The sequence below is a fragment of the Manis pentadactyla genome, chromosome 3 (genome assembly GCF_030020395.1).
Source record: "Manis pentadactyla isolate mManPen7 chromosome 3, mManPen7.hap1, whole genome shotgun sequence".
In the NCBI taxonomy this organism is placed as follows: Eukaryota; Metazoa; Chordata; class Mammalia; order Pholidota; family Manidae; genus Manis; species Manis pentadactyla.
This window is the reverse complement of record NC_080021.1, coordinates 115906405-115926216: the sequence shown is the minus strand read 5'-3', so window position 1 is coordinate 115926216 and position 19812 is coordinate 115906405. Positions and strand designations below refer to the sequence as shown.

At 46.2% G+C, this 19812-nt stretch overlaps 1 protein-coding gene across 3 annotated transcripts in view; it reads right to left on the bottom strand.

Annotated features, from left to right (window-relative positions):
- Window positions 1-7753: 7753 nt before the first annotated feature.
- The window catches only part of JCAD (junctional cadherin 5 associated), a 40050-nt gene continuing 27991 nt past the window's right edge, over window positions 7754-19812 (bottom strand). For 2 of the 3 annotated variants that reach the window (XM_036912252.2, XM_036912255.2), the window contains exons 3-4: window positions 15148-18902; window positions 7754-10412 (exon numbers count right to left, since the gene is read on the bottom strand). In XM_036912252.2, coding sequence (XP_036768147.2) covers window positions 10378-10412; window positions 15148-18902 — 3790 coding nt within the window. In that variant the 3' untranslated portion in view covers window positions 7754-10377. The remainder of the gene's footprint in view (window positions 10413-15147; window positions 18903-19812) is intronic. The other variant, XM_036912254.2, reaches the window with a different exon arrangement.

Below are 19812 nucleotides of genomic sequence, written 5' to 3'. Positions count from 1 at the left end.
TGATTTGTAGCCTTTGAAGAAGTGGAAAAGTCTGAGTTCAACTTGACCCTCAGTATAAATGGGGGAGGAGTGAGAGGGGACACTTCCCGGGGTAGTAGCCTAGACCAACCAAGCACCCCTGTTGATGTTTTCAGGGCAGGCCTGGGGCCGGAAGCCAGGGAGACCACCTCTTGAGCACACACCCTCTATACAGGGGATTTTTTATATTCCAGAAGGCCCTGACCTCAGGCATTTGAAAGTTATAAAAATTCATGGATATCTTAAGAGCACACGATTCTCCCCATAAATGCAGTAGCATAAAATAAAAAACATAATCAGGCCATGTCCCAGTCAGCAACTATTGTAACGTTAAGAAGCAGCCACAAACACTTCAGGAACACAGCACTTTGTTTTTCATGGTTAGCTGGGGTGACCCTACTTCATGCTATGGGTCTTTGGGTTGACCAGGGTAGCCATCCGTTGTGTGTTTCTCATTTTTTTAAATGCTGCCTGGGGCACATTCTCATGGTAGTAGGAGAAGCCCAAGAGGGAAAGCTTAACCATGTGAGCATGTTCCCAGCCTTTGCTTAGATCAGATCTGCTAATAAATAATTGGCCAAAGTAAGCCACGTGACCAAACCCCAAATCAACAGGCAGGGATTTACACTCTGTACTTGCTATTTGCATTGGGTTGGAGGGAGTGGGGAGCAGAGAAAAACACTTACTCAACAGTAATGCAAACCCACACACCCCCTTGGGCCCTTGAGCTCATCAGTGATAGATACACAGAGCCATGTAGCGGCTGATGCAGGCCTGCTCTCTGGGGGGCAACTTAGCACTGCAAACTGCAGGATTTATGTGCAGGCCTCAGAAAAATGACTGATTGCTACTTTGCGTAAAGATCACTCAAGGATAGATAGAACTGTGCAGGCCAACTTGGCAAAGGCTCTGGGGTTGTGCAATTTCTTAGGGCCGAGAGGGCTCCTGGCAGACAGGTACTCATTGTGGCCATTGCGGGGTGGACAGTGGCGATGTCACTACAGGCGGCTCCTGGTTTTGATTCAAGAGCTCGCTCCTTGAAGTGGGTGGTCCCTCAGAGATTCTCCAGGATGCCCCAAGCAAGGCATCCTAGAGAAAGCTGCCCTGGAAACCACCTTTTATTTTCATAAGATGTGTGGTACCAGGATCTGGGCAATGGATCTGTGACTTGAAACTTCTCTTGATTAAGAAAAAAAAATGAAACCCTTCATAGGCACCATCCATTGGAGGCACTGAGACTTAAAAAGATTACCTCTGGTAAATGAAGTAACAAATTCTGCAAACTTTGGCTAATTTTTCTTCATGGTACCGTCGGATGTGTGTGGAATGGATTAGAACCAGATATAATGTAGGCACAGTTACACTCTGTGAGTAACCAGCCTTTATCATAAGAAGAGTCATTTAAAAATGGTAGTATAAACTTGGCAGCACGACATGGCACAACTCCGACTTGGTGTGCTGTCCCAGTTCATGGATGTAGGGCTCCCCAAAGGCAGAAGTAACTCTCCAGACAGCTTCTTCCTGTTCTTCCAGAGTTGAGAACAAAAAGGGCAGATTCTATGGAAAAATCAGGGAGCTATCGAGATGCTTCCTCCCAGGCTCCAGGCTTATATTGCTTTGTCTTTCCCAACAGCAACCACAAGATTCCCTCTTGCTTACTAACTTCCTTTCTCAGGTTCAAGGTCAAACATCCAGACTAAGTTTTCCATTCCTGCAAAATGAATCACCTCCAAATACAGCAGTTTGAAAGAACAGTACCATTATTTCACATCATTTCTGTCAACATGAAGGGGCAGCTGAGCTTGGTGGCTTGAAGGTCTCTGGTGGGGCGCACTCACAGTGTAGCTGTGGTCATTTGAAGGCTCCACTGAAGCTGGAAGGTCCTGTCCTGGGTAGCTGCTTACAGCTGGTGCTTTGGGCTTTGTGTTGGCTCCCCCATCAGCGCCACCCATTTGGGGCAACATGTTTAGTCCTTGGTAACAAAATCTTCAGTGCTGCCTGTGAGGTTCTGTCACAAACCTTTCCACAGACATCTGGGAAGCACATGTATTGCTGGCTGGTGGGCAGTCTTCAACACTGGGGATAATGCCTGTAGGTAAGCTAAGTGTGGCCCAGGCTTACAGTTGCCAATAATAATTATTGTTCATCTTTTTATTAGTAAGAGAACTTTGATTTTATTCAGACTCACAAGGGTGCCCAGTTTAAAAAAACAACATTTTCCAGGTTCCCTTGCAGCTAGTTTGATCACAGTACTGATTTCCAGCAAGTAGAATATAAGCAGAAGAGTGTAGGACTTCCAGGAAGTCTCTTTAAAGGAAACTAACTCATCTGGGAGAATTCTTCCTTTCAGCTACAGGGAAAGTGTCAAAGATGGCTGGCATTCTAGCAGCCATTACGGGGGTCTTGCCAATGGGTTTCAGCCCTGGGCAAGTTCACTATGCATTCAGTGTGACCAAAGAAATGACAGTAGAATGTTCTTGGGGTGAAAGGGTTATACCCAACTTTATTTTCATGGTGGCAGGTCAATCACTAAAATCCTATCTACTCAGAGTGAGTTTGCATGCAGCAAGCCAGTGTCTGCCTTTGGGCCTCTCTGCCCGCACGCTGTCCTCTGGGCCTCTGTCCTTAGCGCTGCCACCACTCCAGCTTCTTCTCTGTTCTCTTGCATCCTTGTAACTGCACCACCATGTCACCCAGAGCACTGGGCAGAGCTCTTTATATAGAGTCAATAGCAATGCATTGCTCACACATGTGTAGTGAGCTAGCCACCCAGGGCCAGGTGAGAATCCTGGCCACAGGAACTTTTATTTTATACACAATGGGCCATGAGGTTACCTTGAGGATGGAAAGCAACATGGTTACCTTCAGGATGGAAGGTGCTGGGACTGAAATTTGCAAGAAGCTTGGCTTCCCAGCTGCCATGGAGCTGACGTGCTAGCCCCAAAGCAGCTGCTGATGGACTCCTTTAAAATGTGGAACACATCTCCATCTTGTCTAAGTCACTGCTGCTTCCAATTTTCTGACATAAGCAGCTGAACCTGATCCTACCAAGTGCATTTAGCTGTTATATTTGAACTTCCTGACTAACTGGAGGATCGCTCTCTCACCTCCTGGGGTGCAGCAAATTAAACTAAACAGCATAGACTTTGGGACATAGACATAGACTTGAATCCCTGCTCTGCTGCTAGCTGCATGCTGAAGGCAATTCTCTGTCTTCTCTATACTGGTTTCTTTTGTAAAATGGTGTGCATTAAATTAATTCATGTATATAACATACCTGGCACATGGTAGAGATCTGACAATATTAGTTTCCTTATCTTCCCCTCTTCCCCATGCTGAGGATTTTATTTTAAATACTCAAACTCTAGGTTTATCTCTCTACAAACTGCCATAATAACCTTACGAACACCTGCAGGAGTGAGGCTAGGTAAAAAATACTTATAGTTAATGCAGCAGGAAGCAAAGGACAGAAGGAGGCAGCCAGGAGAAGAAACAGCAAATGGAGGCCTCATTGTCTTCCAGTGGGTTTCAGCCCTGGGCAAGTTCACTATGGATTCAATGAGACCGACAAATGACAATGGAACGTTCTTGGGCTAAAAGGGTTTGTTCCCAACTTAATTCCTACGATGGCAGGTCAGTCACTAGAATTCCGTCCACTCAGACTGGGTCTTCATACAGCAAGCTAGTCTTTGCCTCTGGGCCTCTCTGTCCCTGCAGCCATCTCAGTCTCTGTCCTCAGCACTGCCACCACTCCAGCCTCTGCTCTGCTCTCCTGCAGCCATGTGGTCATGCCACCATGTTGCCCAGAGCATTGGGTGGAGCTCTTTATAGAGTCAAAGCAATGTATTGCCCACAGGTGTGTAGTGAGCTAGCCCACAAGGGCCAGGTGAGAGTCCTGGCCATAGGAACCTTCACTTTATCCATGCCCATGATCTGGCATGGACATCCGCTAGCTCAGAGAAGAGCTGGCTCTCCAGCTGAAACCAAGCCCAAGGCCCACTGGGCCTAGGAGGGCTGGTGCTCACTATTCTTCATGGAACTGTTGTCTCCAAAAGGCTGGGCAATGGAGTGACCGACAGCATTTCCAGCCTGTGAAATACAACTTGGCCACCTGAGAATTCATGTGTGGAGTAGAAGCAGAAAGGCCGACTTAGCTGGAGAAGACACTAACATCTCTGAATCCAAGCACATTAAAAAGACACTAAGCAGCCAGTTGTGTGAAAGGCAGTCTATGTAACACTGTAGATTAATGCCTTAGGCTGACTGCCAGGCTCAGAACACCCAGTGCCCTGCTTGCACGTAAGAGAAATATGGGAGAATTCTGTGTGGTCAGTCTCTTGGCTGGTCACAGCCACATGTAGGGGGGAAGCATGGTGAGTTACTGGAATGGACAAGTAGACCACCCTGGTGGAAGAAATAATGCATCTGCCTGCCCCAGGGATGACCCTCTCCTCAGCCATGTACAGCCATAGTATCCAAATTATTTTAGTCTTGGACCTTCTGGCAGGGCAGAAGACCCCATGGGCTTCCAATTTTGACAAAAAAATGGTTAAATAATGTTAGAGTTGGAAGGAACCAGCTAATTCAGTTCAACTAGCACTTCACCACTTATGAAGTATTCCAGAGAGAGCCAGGGAGGTGGCCCCGTCACAGCTAGGTAATGTGGAGGCAGGCCCAGGATTGGGTCCCCTGACTCCAGGGCCGTATGTTTCATTTTACAGCATTAAGTTGGTCAAGGGACTTCTTTTCAATTATATTTTAATATGTGGATTCAAATATCAACCAACGGGGAGTAGCTCGTACATTAAAATCCACATATTAATGTGATTCTGAAATTTCATACTAAGAAGGCCCTGAAACTGTGGAGCTTTGAGACCTTCCCCACCGCCCCCCACTCCCGATGTGTAGAGCCAAGGAAGGGATACAAGGATAACAGTCTGCAAAAGCTAATGGAGAAGAGGAGATCAAGTTGCAAAGAAGGACCGCATTTTTTAAAACTCAGAAATAACAGGTTATGAACTTACTGGGCTAGTAGAAACACTTTGAGAGCATGACGGGGGTACCAAGTCTGCATCTGCTTCCAGAACCGTGACCCTAGAAATGACGTGCATTCCTAAAAGACAGCCCAGGCTTGGACGGTAAAACCTACGAGCTGCCAATCAACACTCTCCCCATCCCCGTAAGGTATGGGTCTGCAGTCTGCATGCATTTCCTATGCACTGAACACCCACCATGTGCCCAGTGTTATATTCAAGGAGTTAGAGGCAGATGGTGGGGGTGGCAGGCAGAGGCTGGGGAAGGGAGGTGTCAAGGCCATGTGGTTAGCAATGGAGCCAAAATTCACACTCAGTCCCCAAATTAACTTGAGGCCTCCTTCCGCCATGTCGGCGAGCCTTTGCGGGACACAAAGAGGGGCCTCCACAGCCAGGAAGCACTGGGTGGAGACCAAACGTGCTGGAACTGCTTGGGTCTCCTGCCCCTGGGTTACGGACGCCATGTGAGCTGCTCCCTGTGCAGCCGGCTGCTCTACACGGACCAGCCTTTAAGGCTCACCCAGCAGCTTTTGCATCCACAGCCAAAGACAATGGACAGAAGTTCTTTCATGCAGAATCTTTATTTGGATCCATGTATTATGAAGCAGGGCAATCATCTTGAAACAGTGGGAGTCTTTACATTGTGCAGGGAAACAGAAGAGCTCCTTGAAAACACTCATCTGTGTTGTGCTGGCTTTACTGTTCTTCACCCACCTTCACCTCTCGTCAACTGAAGCCTCTGGTTCTGCCTGGTCTGTGGGCAACAGCCTGCAGCTGGCTCTCAGCCCTTTCCGGAGCCGTCTCTTCCAGGGACCCTCTCTACCTGCCTTATGTAATAGTGGTGCCCAAAGAAATGAGGGGCAGATACAAAGTTAAAGTGGCTTTGTCCTCACCAAATTTTAGTTCTTTTTTCTTTTGTTTTTGAGATGCTTCTGCTTAGCTTTCCTGACAGATCTGAGTTTAGGACTCTGATTTCAGCTGACTCACGCGGGGAGGACTCCACTGATTCTTATAATCTGCAGGTCACTCTTTTCTCCCTGCTTGGGACATATGGTTTTCATTTCTAATTTCTGCCACAAATGCTTCTCAACTTGAACTTGCCTTTGCCTCCCTCTTGCTCTGTGACAGTGCATGTCAAACATGCTGGCCCTGCCTATGGGTGGGCCGACAGGGGGTCGGAGGGAGCAGGCTGTGCCGTCAGCAGCAGGCCCCAGCTGGCCCGGTTTCCACAGGAGAGAGGGGGTGTCTCATGGGGAGCACTTTCTTCTCCTCCCAAGTCGAGGCAATGGGAAGAAGGGCTCAACACCCTGGACTTGCCTTTGGGTTCAAGGTTCTGTCACTGAGCAGAGGCCACAGGACAAAGCCTCCCTCTAGTCTGACATAAATGCAACTGTGACGGCTTTTACAAGGCAAAGCCAGGAATCTGCAGGTGCTCTGTCCGCCTCCCTGCACTGCTGATAAACCCAAGGACCATTCCAGTGGGCAGTTTGCTGGACTGTATCAACCTTTTCAAGAGGCTGCAGTCTGAACTGTAGTCTTAATTGCTTTTTTTTTTAACAAAGCAAGCAGGCTGGGGACCATTTTCAATGTTTCTTTATCATCTCCCCCTTCTTCACTTCATGGGTTCCAGGAGGGACCAACCCACACTTCTGAAAAAGGACCTCCCCCCAGGCGGACTATTAAAGGTCACTTGGACTCTGTCTCCTAAATCCTGCTCTGAGTAGCAACTCTCCTCCCACAAACAGATGTACAGAATCTGCAGTTAAAAGAAAAATGAAAAGAAAATGCAAAAATCCTCCAGGTTTGCAATAACTTCAGCTTAAGAAAAACTCTTCTTTAAGCTTCACTCTAACCTTAAGCTTCATCTCCCTGCACAAATGGACCCAGCAAAACAGTGGTACAAACATCTAAACCAGCTGCTTTTGAGAACATAGATATTGGAAGTGCTTCTCTAAGTTCACATATTAGAGAGACAGAATTCTGTTCACTGGTCACTTTCCAAGAGATGCTAAGCTGACACTTAATTGTGTACTATTTAATCATTTTAAACAAAACAAAACAGAATAGCCAAAATGCACAAACCTTATCTTTGGGGGGGGTCACAGAGGAAGTGGTGGGTAATCTCATCTTGCATCAGTCCTTTCTGCTCAGAGCTGGGAAGTATTTGTGTCAACAGTGGCTCAGCTCATCATTTTTCCTCAGAAGCCTAGACCAAGCTGCTGTCAGAATAAGATGCTTTGCTGTTGTAAGAAGGCCTGAGTCTAAGCCCTGAGTCGTGAATTTGAACACTTGAAGTCCCTAATGACAACCCTTCCCCAACAGTCAAATGTAATAAAAAAATCTACTTAGAATTTCCACATGAATCAAAACCTCAACCTAAATTCCAGTAAGAAAACCAGGATCTCAGAGAGTAGCTACATTCTTAAGGGACTTTTAAGGATGAACTTCAAATAGTTATGAATGATATGGAAAAGAATCTGAAGATGCAGTTGGGGGCTGCACACTTTAAGGAAGAGTTTTCTGAGGTCTGCAGAAAATTTTGAAAATGATAATGAAGAAACTTGGTTTTTGATCACTCACAAATTTTCTTCAAAGAAAGGTAGTGACAGCTGTAGTACCAACATTCTCCCCCTTCTTTTGTAAATCAAGAAATACAAATACATCTCATATGTAATTCCTCATGTAATTTTTAGCATAAATGGTGAAAATCAGAGCTTTTAATTTGATAAGCCCCAAATTACTACCAACAGTAGGTCATATGTATGAAAAAACAATGGTAAACACAAAATAGGAAAACTACTTTTCTAGTCACAAATAACAAAGAGTTATGTATGAGAAGTAGAAATAATAAAAGGATAATTAGCATTAAGTTCGAAACCTCTGGGAAAGCTATTTTTAATTACAGACTGTATTATTTACCACAGAATATGCAAGTTTAAAAGTCTAATGTTCAAAGTTACTTCTCCCAACTGCTCCACCAAAAGATTAATATACAGGCTGGATTCCAGAAATTGAGGTGGCAAGTATAAATATTCATAATTTCAGTGAAATTCAGAATGGTTTCACAAAGATATGATACAACAATTTAAATAAAATAAAGCAGAGTAGTATCATATTTTGGGTTGTTTTTCCTTAGGATCCTTTTAGTTCTCTTGAGAAGGAAGTTAAAATTTAATTCTTTTCATTAAAAACAGTCTTTAGATGGACCAACAAAATGCAAGAGGAAGTGAGCACAGAGTTTTTATGTATGTATATTTACTTATACGTATATTTATATTTTATATATGTGTGTATATGTGTCTATATGCATATGTGTAAATATGTATATGTATACATGTGGATCCCATCCCATTTGCATTTAAAGAGCAAAGCATGTGCCACAGAGACTGTCAGGGAGCTCCCTCATTTAGCTCTACACATGACTGTGATTTGCTTGCTAACAGACTGGTCACCCTCCTTCCCGCTAGTTTTCCTGGGAAAAACAGTTTTAGCCATTCCTAGCAGAGCCTTGGCCCATCTCACTGGGTCACGAGAACGAGAGCCCTACTACAACACCTCGTGAGGGCCAAAATTTGGACAGAAGTGACTATAAGCGATAGGTAAGAGCCAAGGCTGCTAATCAGTGTATTTGAAAAGACTTTTCAGAATTACTTAGATTCTGTGTTGCTTATTACAGTCCAAATGCATGAAGTTCTTACGAAATAAAATCATATGGTACAGATAAAAAACGGCCATGAAAGCCCAGTCAGAGCTGTTTCAGGGCCAAATTTCAGACCACCCAACAGTTCACATTTTAGGAATTTGAAACGTCTTAAAATAGATAAGGTGGTTTCTCAAAAAATAAAAGAAAGAAAGAAGAAAAAGAGAAAAAAAAGGAAAAAAGGAGGAAGGAAGAAGACAAGAAACTGCTCAGGAAATGTTAGCTTAGAAGAAAACCTTAACTTGGATGGGTAAAATGCATAAAAATGCTTAAACTTTGTGCAGATTAATGCAACAGTAAACAGTAGAATACATAGGCCTCATAATACTTTCGTAATGGCATATATATAATGACTCTAGCACTTTTAAAAAATATGCAGAGACTAATTAAGGAACATTCTAGATAAAAATACCTATTTCTTAAAGGGGCAAGGGGCAGGGTGAGGAACTATGGTCTCAGGGCAGATCCCCACAGACATATAAAGATGAAACTATGTTTTTTGGTAATTCTAGTGGATATGGCAGCAAAAAGAGCTGTTGAGATGTTGGCTGGTTTTGAGAGGGATATTTTCAAATATAACTTTAAAGCTACATTTGTAAAAAAATCTCCATTAAAAGATTACTGTATTAATTCTGTAAAATGTCTATATTGACATCGCTAAGAAAAAGAGTAGCAGAATTGTGAATGAGTAAGGGATGTATGCTTTAAAGCAAAAGTGAACCCTCTTTGGGTTCCTCTCACACAAAGGGATATAGGCTCTTAAATAAAATAATATGTCCTTAAAAATCTGCCACCTAACGATTGTTTACATCATAGAAAAATAGCATTTTTGTAAAAAGAAATATAGTTACTTTGTTAAAATGGTCTATTTTAAACCAGCAATTATTTTTCATATAAAGACTTTCTAAACATCCAGGAAGAAAAAAAAAAATAGATAATATTGAGTGCAAAGCAGACAATGGCATGTTTGCAAACAAAGTATTTCATTGCCAGATCAATAATAGTCTTAGTACATTATAGTACAAGTTTTAATCTTTTAGGAACTTAAAAGATATTGCTTTTATTCTCTGATGGCAAGTTACTTATAACTAAAGTGACTTCCAGCAGCAGAAGGCCAAATTGATTAGAAATGGATTATATATATTCATTCACAATTGCCCTAAACTCAAAGTGCTGAAACACTAGGTAATGGTCCTTGTCCCAAACTCCTTAACACGAGTGTGGGTTGCAGGCCATGGAGATGCAAAGCAGAAATGGCAACATTCACAGTCCTTTCAAAATCACCCACCATATCACCTACACTTGCATTTTCACATAGAACCACATTAATGTCAAACTATTTACCAGCTTGGCTAAATGAATCATTAAGGAGAGTCTATGTGACTCTTTTCTAAATATAGGTATTAATTTGTCATGCTATAAAAACAGGTGGTTTCAACGGATTAATGCTTTATTTCCATAAAGTGATTCCGTGTGGATGGCAAGCTTCCTGGTGGCAGTGGTGAAGAATGGAACAGTACACTCAAAGTCACCATGTCCAGCTTATGCACAAACAAGCTGGGCTGACAGGTAAGTCAGACAACTTCAATCAGCAAACTACAGTGACCCACAGGCCACTGGCATCCATCACACCCTTTCCACCCTGCTAGGGTCATAGGAATCTATAAAAAAAGAAACAATAGAAAAGAAAATCAGTAGTATATTCAACTGCTCTGTTTTCTGATTAATCCTCAGACCATAAATAAATACATTCAGAGAGCAAAACCCCCAAGTATATGAATGTTAATTTTTACATATTTCAACAATCCTGTTTTCACTGAGTAAAAAACTAGCATCGAAAGGCTCTTTTAAAGGGGACACATATGATCATTACCTAATCACAGATGGAAAAATGTGAACTGCTTAATATTTTGATAGTTCCTTCCTCTCTTCATTGTGGAACTTACTTTAAATCAAGGCTTGTAAACCAGCAGTGACGTGTTGGGATGATGCCAAGGATATTTTTTTTTGTAAATTACAACTCTTATGACAGCTTACTTTAGGATGTGCGTCCTGTGACCAAACAAGGATGTGCTCTCCCAAGAAGGTTTGTGGGCCCTGAAATCCTGTCTTCTTGTCCGTCAGTGAGGGGCCCCTCCGTCTCTGACCACCATCAGCTGGCAGGGAGGCCCAAGGCGGGACAGATGACTCAGCACGATCCTTCCGAGCCTCCCCACAAATGGCTGCACCAGTCTGGACTGCCACACTGGTCCATCCTACACTGGAAAATCCCCAAGTGGGCCGGCTGACCTGGGTGTCCTCAGATGGACACCACACAAGGAACAGCAGCCCTAACTGCCTGTGCCCTGCAGCTGGGTGATGCAGATCTGACCCTCGGGGCTCACAGGTCTCTGGGATCCAAGCATACCCAAACCTCAGGTGCACCTCCCATGGTCAGAACTTCCTGCCTCAACAGCTCAAGGGTTCCTAACTTCCAAAGAGAACACAGTTAAGAAATCTGAGAGGACTGGTACAATATGTCAGTTACAAAAACTATTACAAAACAATCTCTTCTCAAAACCATCTGGACACCTGGGCATTGTGAAGGACACTTAGTTTCCAATTTCTCTAGCAGCAAAATGTCTTACCACATCCTCCTCACATCTTCTCAATGGAACCACAGTCTGTTTACGATACAACTGTGACAGCTAAGACACTGGTGCACTTCAGGTCAGACATTCTAAGCCAGAGGACACAGTTTCTGCATTTAGGAAAAGGTCTGCTCCTTGTCAAATATGACTTACCACACTCAGCACCTATCTGGCTTGAAGCAAGCTGAGTTCTCATGAGTCAGTCACCTTCTGATAGTTTACACATATCATCACCCAATGGGACAGCATAGTATATTAACAGCTGAGCTACAATCAGCCTCATGGTGTGCTGATTCTGCAAGGGACCTCCTGGGAGCTAAGGTGTGTTTTTTTCCATTAAGAATGATGGGGGTGGTCAGTAAGGATGACCAGTGGGAAGGGCACACTGCCAGCAGGTGAGCAACTGGAAAGAGGAGGAGTGTCTGTTAAGCCTCCAATGACATGGACGGACACTGTCAGGGCCAGGGCTGTGGAGGTGCCTCCACAGAACCTGTTTGCAACCCGGGGCCCCACTGTTGAAGCTAAGAGCCCCAAGACAGGAAGCTGGGGAAAATATTCAGTAGGACACTGGGATCCTTCTTCAGATGGCAGAGGGTCTAGGGCTAACAAAAATATAATGTGAGTCATAAAACATTACTGAAAATTTCCTAATAGCCATCTTAAGGCAAATAAAAGGAAAGAGGTAAAATAAATAACATATTTTATTTCACCAATTATATCCAAAGTAGTATCATTTCAACAGGTAATCAATATAAATATTATTGAGAAAATTTAGATATTTTAAAAAATACTCAGCCTCTGAACTCTGGTATGTACGTTACATTTATGGAATATCTCAATGGACAAACCAACCACATTTCAAATGCTCAGAAGCCATATACTGGCCAGCACAGGTTCAGAAGACAGAGAGGTTCCTGTGGGCAATACTGAGAAACCTGGTTACCAGCAACTTTTCAGGTGGCAATGACCCACCCAGGCCCACCCTTGTAGGTACTGCATATTATTAACACACTCAAAAGCAATAGCTCTTGGAAATATGCTAACGTCTAGCTTTTTAATGGCATTATTTGGCATCATCAAACCTTCCCAGATTTCCTCCAACTTCAGGCCTGAAGCCAATAGTCTCTCTTCATTCTCCTCCTGTATGACAGCATACATATAATATAACATAATATAATGTATAATCTCCTCCTATATTAACAGAGTGCACAACAGAGGCAGATGGAACACCACTGGTGCCTGGGATTTCACTTCTGAAGTGGATCCAGCCAGTGGACATGGGAATTGAGTCACCTGAATTAGATCTGAGCTGCTGACTTCTTAGCCTGAGCCCAGAAAGACCACTAAAATAGTGTTAGCTGGAGTACAGCCACTTTGTGATACCGTAGGTAGTAAAACACAGCACAGACAGAGAAGTCCTAGCACAGTGCCCGTGTGTGAATGTGGAAGGCCCAGTATACTCTCATTTTACAATTCCAGAAAAAAATCTGAATTTAAGCGGACTGTGAATTCAGGAGTATGGCAGTGGTTCAGGCACACTGGGATGACAGAGGGCCGGGTAGTACAGGACAGAAGTGATTATTTTTGTCTATAAAATGACAAAATTGATCAAAAGGAAAACAAAGGCCAAAAGTTTATGAGCGACAAAGCAACAAGGCTTCATTTTAATTTGTGAGGCAACTATGAGTGAGAAAGTTAACATATGCCAAAAGTTCTACTATCTCAATTTTATGAGCCTTTTTCCTTGCAAAACAACTGGCTTTGATGACTGAGGCTGGTGACCATCCCATGAAAAGGCCAATGGGGGCCCACCTCCTCCACTGCATGTGCGAGAACCTATCCCTAATTGTGTTTGGCTGTGGATTACTGAAAATGCCAGAGGTGGCTCTGCCTGCAGATTTTTGGTCATATTATTGTGTATTAACAAGTACATCAAATGAAAAAGGGGAAAAATAATTAAAATTTCTACTGCTTAGCAATTATGATTTAAGAAAATAAGGTTATGGACTATGTGTCTTTAATGACTGGCTAAACTTAAAATTGGCATAACCTAGGTGTTTTCAGTGCCAAATCATCTAGCTAAAAATTGAGGGAGTGTTTTATAGAACCAGAAATTTTAAGTTAAAAAATACTCCTTGGAATATGAACAAGGTCTGAAACATAGAAATCTTAACAAACTCGTGTTTATTTTAACAGGATTTGACTTATTTTAAAATCCTACAATTCTGGATAAGATAGAGTTTAGAAAATCACCTAGATCTGATAAAGAAACTCACTTTAAAAGCCTACAATGTCTTTTTAACTAGCAACTAAAAGTGAGTGGGTGTATTTGGGGGGAGGCAGGCAGGGAAGGAGGAGTTGCCGAAGCCTAATAAACCCCAACGGCACAAAAATGGGCTCTGGAACACTTTGCCCACCATCATGACAAAGGCTCCACATTCCTAGTATTCTCTTCCTCAGCAAAGACCAAATCAGATGATGCAATTTCAGTAATGTATTTTGCATAAGGATTAGAGCAACATTGGCTAACACTCCCAAGAATCATACTGTGCTTGTGGGAAAATTTTTAAAGTGCCAAGTAGATTCTTTTTTAACAAAACTTTCTGGATCCTTCTAGCTGAAACAAGTGATCTTTTCCATCTGCTTTTAAATTCCTGGATTTCAAAATAGGAAACAGGGAAGGAGGGGTAGGGGGACCACCCTATTGGGGCTGCATAAGGCGACATGAAGGCCTGGTGGCAGCAGGCAGTGAAGACTCAGTTCCCCCTTACTATGAAAAGCTCTGAATGAATGAATGACTTCAGGCCTCTTCCAGTCCGTGGATTATGATGCAGGCCTTTGGAGATCTACTTAAACTCCTTCTTCTAATCATTTCTAGGATATATGATCTGTAATCCCCAGTCCCAGAAGAAAACGCCTGAAGAGAGACTGGTGAGGCTGTGTAAAATTGTGACAGAATCACTGTTTCTGTCACTGGGAACCTACCGTGTGGCTTTAGGAGTGGCAGGAGGCTCTGAAGACCTTACGGTAACAAGGCTCCCTCAATTTTTAGCTAGATGATTTGGCACTGAAAACACCTAGGTTATGCCAAATACCTAGGCTCTAGCCAAAACTGTCTCACCTGGGATTTAGCAATCAGAATTTAGGGGAGAGTTAGGGGGTGAACTTTTTAGGGGTGAGGTGTTGAGAAAGTACAGACTGTTAACTTTGTGCTGCATAGATGGTGTGGTAGTGAAAACAGATAAAAATGAGACAAAAGGATTTTGGAAGGTGAGAATGTATGTCACAGCATCATGGGACAGGCAGTTATTTGATCAACCTGGTCTGTCTTTTCTTATTAGGTTAATAAAGAGCAATGAGGTTGTTTGGGTGAATGCTTATCATTTTAGGACAAGGCACAGAGCACAAATGCTATGACCTCCTCCTGGATTTTTCAAGATGCCTGAGCCAAAGTTAGAATACTTTTTTGATTTACCTCTTCACAGGGGCCCAAAATATTGGTTTATACAGATAATTTATATCGCTGTTTACATAGGTATTTTCTATGAAGATATAATCATTTAAAATACACTACAAGGTCTTGATTTTTAAGGAAAGCTTCTGGATAATTCTTTGTGAAATGAAGACTCTTTGGGTATGCTAATCCACAGGGTTAACGTTAACTTTTCTGAATATGCAGATTTCTGTTACCCACCCACCTGTACTGTTTATACTCTAAGGATTCCAGATTACTTTCTAACACCTGCCCGCTTGCCTGACTCCTCACCTGGGCACCAGAAGTCCTGACAAGTGTTCTTCTCCCTTTCTGCTGCCAGATGTCCATTTTCTTCCAGTGATAGGATGCCCTTGGAGACAGAGAGTAAGAACCCGGCCTTCTGTGCTGGGTCCTGGGCATTCAGAGGCGCCAGGCCTCCAGGCTGCATCCCGGAGACCCTCTCGGCCTTAGGTTCCCCAGCCTCCTCCAAGGAGTCAGGGCTGCGGGAGCTCAGGAGCCTCATCCGAGACACTGAACTCACCTCCTTCATCCTCATCAAGCGGTGGGGGTCTGCTCTCCTTGGAGGCGAGGCCAATTTCTCCTGTAAACTCTCAATCACTTTGGAGGTGCTTCTGAGCCTCTTTTCTGAGCCCGCCACACTTGGGGTCTTTTCTATGAAATGGAACAAAGTGGACCTGAAGGGAGGTCTTGTCCCCATGTCCCTGTGGTCCAAGGACGTGGATTCCTGGGGGCCAGGCTGTGGCTGGGCGCTGGGGGCCTTGCTGGGGACGGCCCCAGCCACAGTGCAGTGCTCAGGATCTGGGGGAGCCCGGCGAGTACTATCCCTTTCCCCTACAAAGAGAGGACTTTCAGTCCAGCCACACCTCCTCCTGCCATAAAAGGAATCAGTGGACACTGCAGGGCCGTCTGGCTGTGCAGAGCTGGACAGCGACTCCTCCCTTGGGGACTGGGGCCTGCGGGCACCTCCTTCAGGTTCAGGGTGCTGGGTCTGTCCCGATCTCCTGACACCTGGCAGCAGGGACTCCACGGCCACCTCAATGCCCAGGATCCTCGCAGCCCTCTCTTGAAGGGACTCATTTGGGGGGATTTCTACTGCACCGGCATCACCTAGAGACCTGTGTGATTTACTAGCACTCTGCTCTTGAGCCAGTGTCAGCCCCACAGACCTCAAGTCTGGGGCCGAGAGTCCCCGGGGTTTGCTAGAAAGGAAGAGTGTGGCCACGGTGCTCCTGTCCTCCCCACGGCCAGCCCTCGGGGGGCTCACTTTGCTCAGCTCCACAGAATTGAAAACACTGGGAAGCCCCTGCCTCTCCCGGGGCTCCCTCAGTTCAGCGGAATTGGAAGGGGACATTGGTTCTGTGTCATTTGGCCTGGAAGACGTCATTCTTTTTGTAGGACCTGGGCTGTCTGCTGGCTCCTTTATCTTCTTTTCCATGGCCTGGTTTCCCTTCTCTATCATCAAGCTCCCATTTGCTGACAGCAATGTGCCCCTTCTGCTATCTTCTGCCCTCAGGGGGCCTGGGGGCTGGGCACGGGCGCATGGGTGGTCAGGCTTCTGCTCCTCACTCCAGCTCTCGGACTTACTCTTAACTCTTCCTGACCTCAGTGTGGGGTCTGTTCCCCACCCCCTCGTGTCCTGGCCACCTTCCACAGAGCCCAGATTCCTGGGTGTGGAGTCAGGGCCGCCCCGCGGCCACTCTGCCTCACTTTCCCCGCTACCACCGTCGCTCTCACTGCTTTCCTCCTCTTCCTGAAGCTCCTTGTTAAAACTTTCTAACTGGCTTATCAGGTCCCAGGGCCGACGGCTGACCGGCTTCAAAAGAAACTGACCGAACAGCTGTTTGCTATTGCATGGGCCTGTGGTCTCCCCCTTCACCACCTCGCCCCTGGGCACCGGGCTGGTGCCACGTCCCCGGCCATCCATGCAGGGCTGACACTGGGCTTTTGGCACAGATGCCTGGTTTATAGATGAAGAAGTCCTGGAGAAAGCACTGTTGCTGGATGGGCTGAGGGCTTTTTGCCCTTGTAGGTGATGAGCATTCAATCTCCAGTCTGGGTCACTGGAAGCTTTTGCCACGGGCATCTGAGCTCCAGAGGCAGCGGGGTCTGAAAGTCCTGGAGTCAGCACTGCATTACGTGACCCTGCCGGCTTCTCACCTGGGAGGGGCCGCGCACTTCTGGGTTCCTCCGTGAAACTGGTCTGTGTTTGCTGGTCTCTGCACTGGTGCCCTGGCCACAAGCCAGAATACGTGAATTCCGGGTGTTTCCGAGGATGAATGAGTCTGAGGTCATTTGTTTGTTTGTCTCCTGGCTCTCCCACTTGTTTTTGGAACTCTGTTCTCCCGGCCATGCTTCCTGTGAGAGCTTGCAGCTCCAGGTCAGTGGAAGACATGCTCAGCGGACTCTGTTCTTGCAAAGCCGCTTTCTTATCAAGCCCATTCCTTTTATCAGCACTCTGTTTTAAGTCATTGTTGTTCGTATCTATATCTGGCAGATGTGATTTGGATTTAACTGGGATGGAAACCAAACAAAATATGGTCTCATTCATTTTTTTCTTTGAACTTTTCTTGGTCTGCAGCCCAGTTTCAAACTTCTTGAGCTTGGGTTGAGTTGCACAGGTACTCTCACCCTGTGGGCGCTGGGAGGGGACGGGGGCCTCTGCGAGTCCACGCCGGCCACCTCTCACATCAGGCTGCTGTCCTCTCAAGACACCATGGTCTCTTGGGTCAGGAAAGCCACCATTTTCTTCATCCCTGGGGAACTGGCCCCCCAGCCACTGGGAGCTGGGATCTGCAGAGGCAGGGCCTCCTGCAGTCCCTGGTGGGGGTGTCGTCATACCCTCTGGATTCAAAACAGCACCATCCTGGTGAGTGTTTCCCTGAGCTGGCCCTGGAGCAGGGACCAGACCAGAGTTGTATGGCTTATCATCAACCGTTTCTTCACAGAAGCCCTGGGGGTGGCTTAGTTTAATATGTCGTATCCGCGGGTCATCAAAGGGAATATACAGAACAGAGCTGTCGTAAGCCGTGGTGGGATGGGACTGCAGAGGGGGCCCGTGGGGAGAGTGTGGGCCCATACCACACTCATTCCCGGGCTCTGGGGTGCCAGGAGGAAGCTGGCCACTGGCCCCAGCCTTCTCCACTGGATGCTGCTGCTGGCGGCACCCACCACACACCTGCTCAGGCATGGCATCCTCCTTGTAAGGGTTTGGGACATGCTGGGGAGGCGACCTGTATGACGGTGGGGGCACATACACTGGAGGTTCCAAACCCGAGTCGTACACACAAAGCTCCTGTCTGGGGTCGTGAGCTCTGCTCAAGTGGGAAACACATAGGTCTGTCTGCTGACTGTCCAGGTAGTCACTGCTCTCTGCCCCGCCCCTGGGCTGTTGGCAGGAGCCATAAGATGGAGGCTTGAGGGGTCTCCCAAACTTAGGCCGGGCTAGAGGGATTGAGGAGCCACCTTTCTCAGAGTTCCTTGGAGGTTCCAAATTTGGTGCACAGTTTGAAGGATAAAATGGCATTTGGGGAACACCTGGTAGATGTCCATCATTTAGTGGAATGGGAACTTCCATGCAACTCAGGCTCTCGGGAGAAAGAACTCTGGGCAGCGACTGGGACTTCCCTTTGCTCTGGGAATTCAACATCTGCTCTCCTTGCATGAATGGGTACAGATCCTGGAACAGTTTCTCTCTGTCACCATCAGACATCTGCCTGTCTAGTTTCCTTGGCTGGTTCCAACTCTCCAGGCTTACATTCTGCCACCTGGCAGGACCTGACATTCTCAGCTCTTCTTCCCAAACAGCCTTCTTTGTCACATTCTCTGTCCTTCCTCCAACTTCCCATGGACCCTCCCTCGTGTGCATGGGCAGGCTGTGAGCTTGGGCCATGCCTCTGACTTCAGGGTCTTCTTGGGCCCTCAGACCCAGCAAGCCACTGCTCTCTTGTCCTCTTCTTCTCCAGTAGGCATGGCTGTGACCGGTCTGGGGCTGAGAGGACCACGCTAGCACAGGGTGATGACAAAACCTACAAAACAGGGAGGCATGACTTTTCACAAAGGGAGGAAGCACACACAAGAGACATACACTTCTCTGCTTCTGTAAGTCAAACTTAGGTCAGTACTTTTGAAAACTAGATTTCCAACCAGATTACTTGTCCTCCTAAAGAAAACACATCCCACTAATTATGGCTGGGAGGCAGCCATGTGTTTTGCTACCAGGGCCTAGGAATGGCAGCAACAGGCTGCCCACAGAACAGCAGGACATGGTCTTACTTGAGAGATGCCAAGTCCCTCAGAACTCTGCAATGCCCAAGGGGATAAGGATAAACACAGATGCGGTGTTTCTCAAATGTAGTCTTGGACCACTGGGAGTCCATTCCAGTCTACTGAGCTCTCAGGAAGTGAGTCGGGAGCCTGCTTTACAAGCCCTGTCCTCTAGCAGGGGTTCCTAGGCTTCAGCATGTGCAGGAATCACCAGAGGGCTGCTAGGCATGGGCTGCTGGGCCCCATCCCATGTCTGACTCAGGAAGTCTGGGCGGGGCTCCCTCTGTGCACACCTACCATGTCCCCCAGGTGGGGGGTCCTGGTACCCCCCCGCTGGGGCTGCTGGTCCTGGCACCCCACTGAGCACTGTCACTGCCAGCTGCTGTCAGCCAGGACTGCACACTGGAATCTGGGGGACCTCCCACCCCCAATGCCCAGCAGTACTCAGGGCCTCTGCATCAGAATCATAGAGGCGGGAGGGGAACCAGGCATCAGGGTTTCTCCAGATCCCCCAGGTGTGCAGCTGGGATGGAACCACAGCTCTAGCAGAGTCCCCACACTTCCCTGATGGCGAGAGTCACCCGGTCACACTACCACATGTCTCCCCGAGAGTTCAGATTAAGTAGGTCTGGGCTGGGGTCCAGGGGAGTCCCATCTTTGGGCAATGTAGGA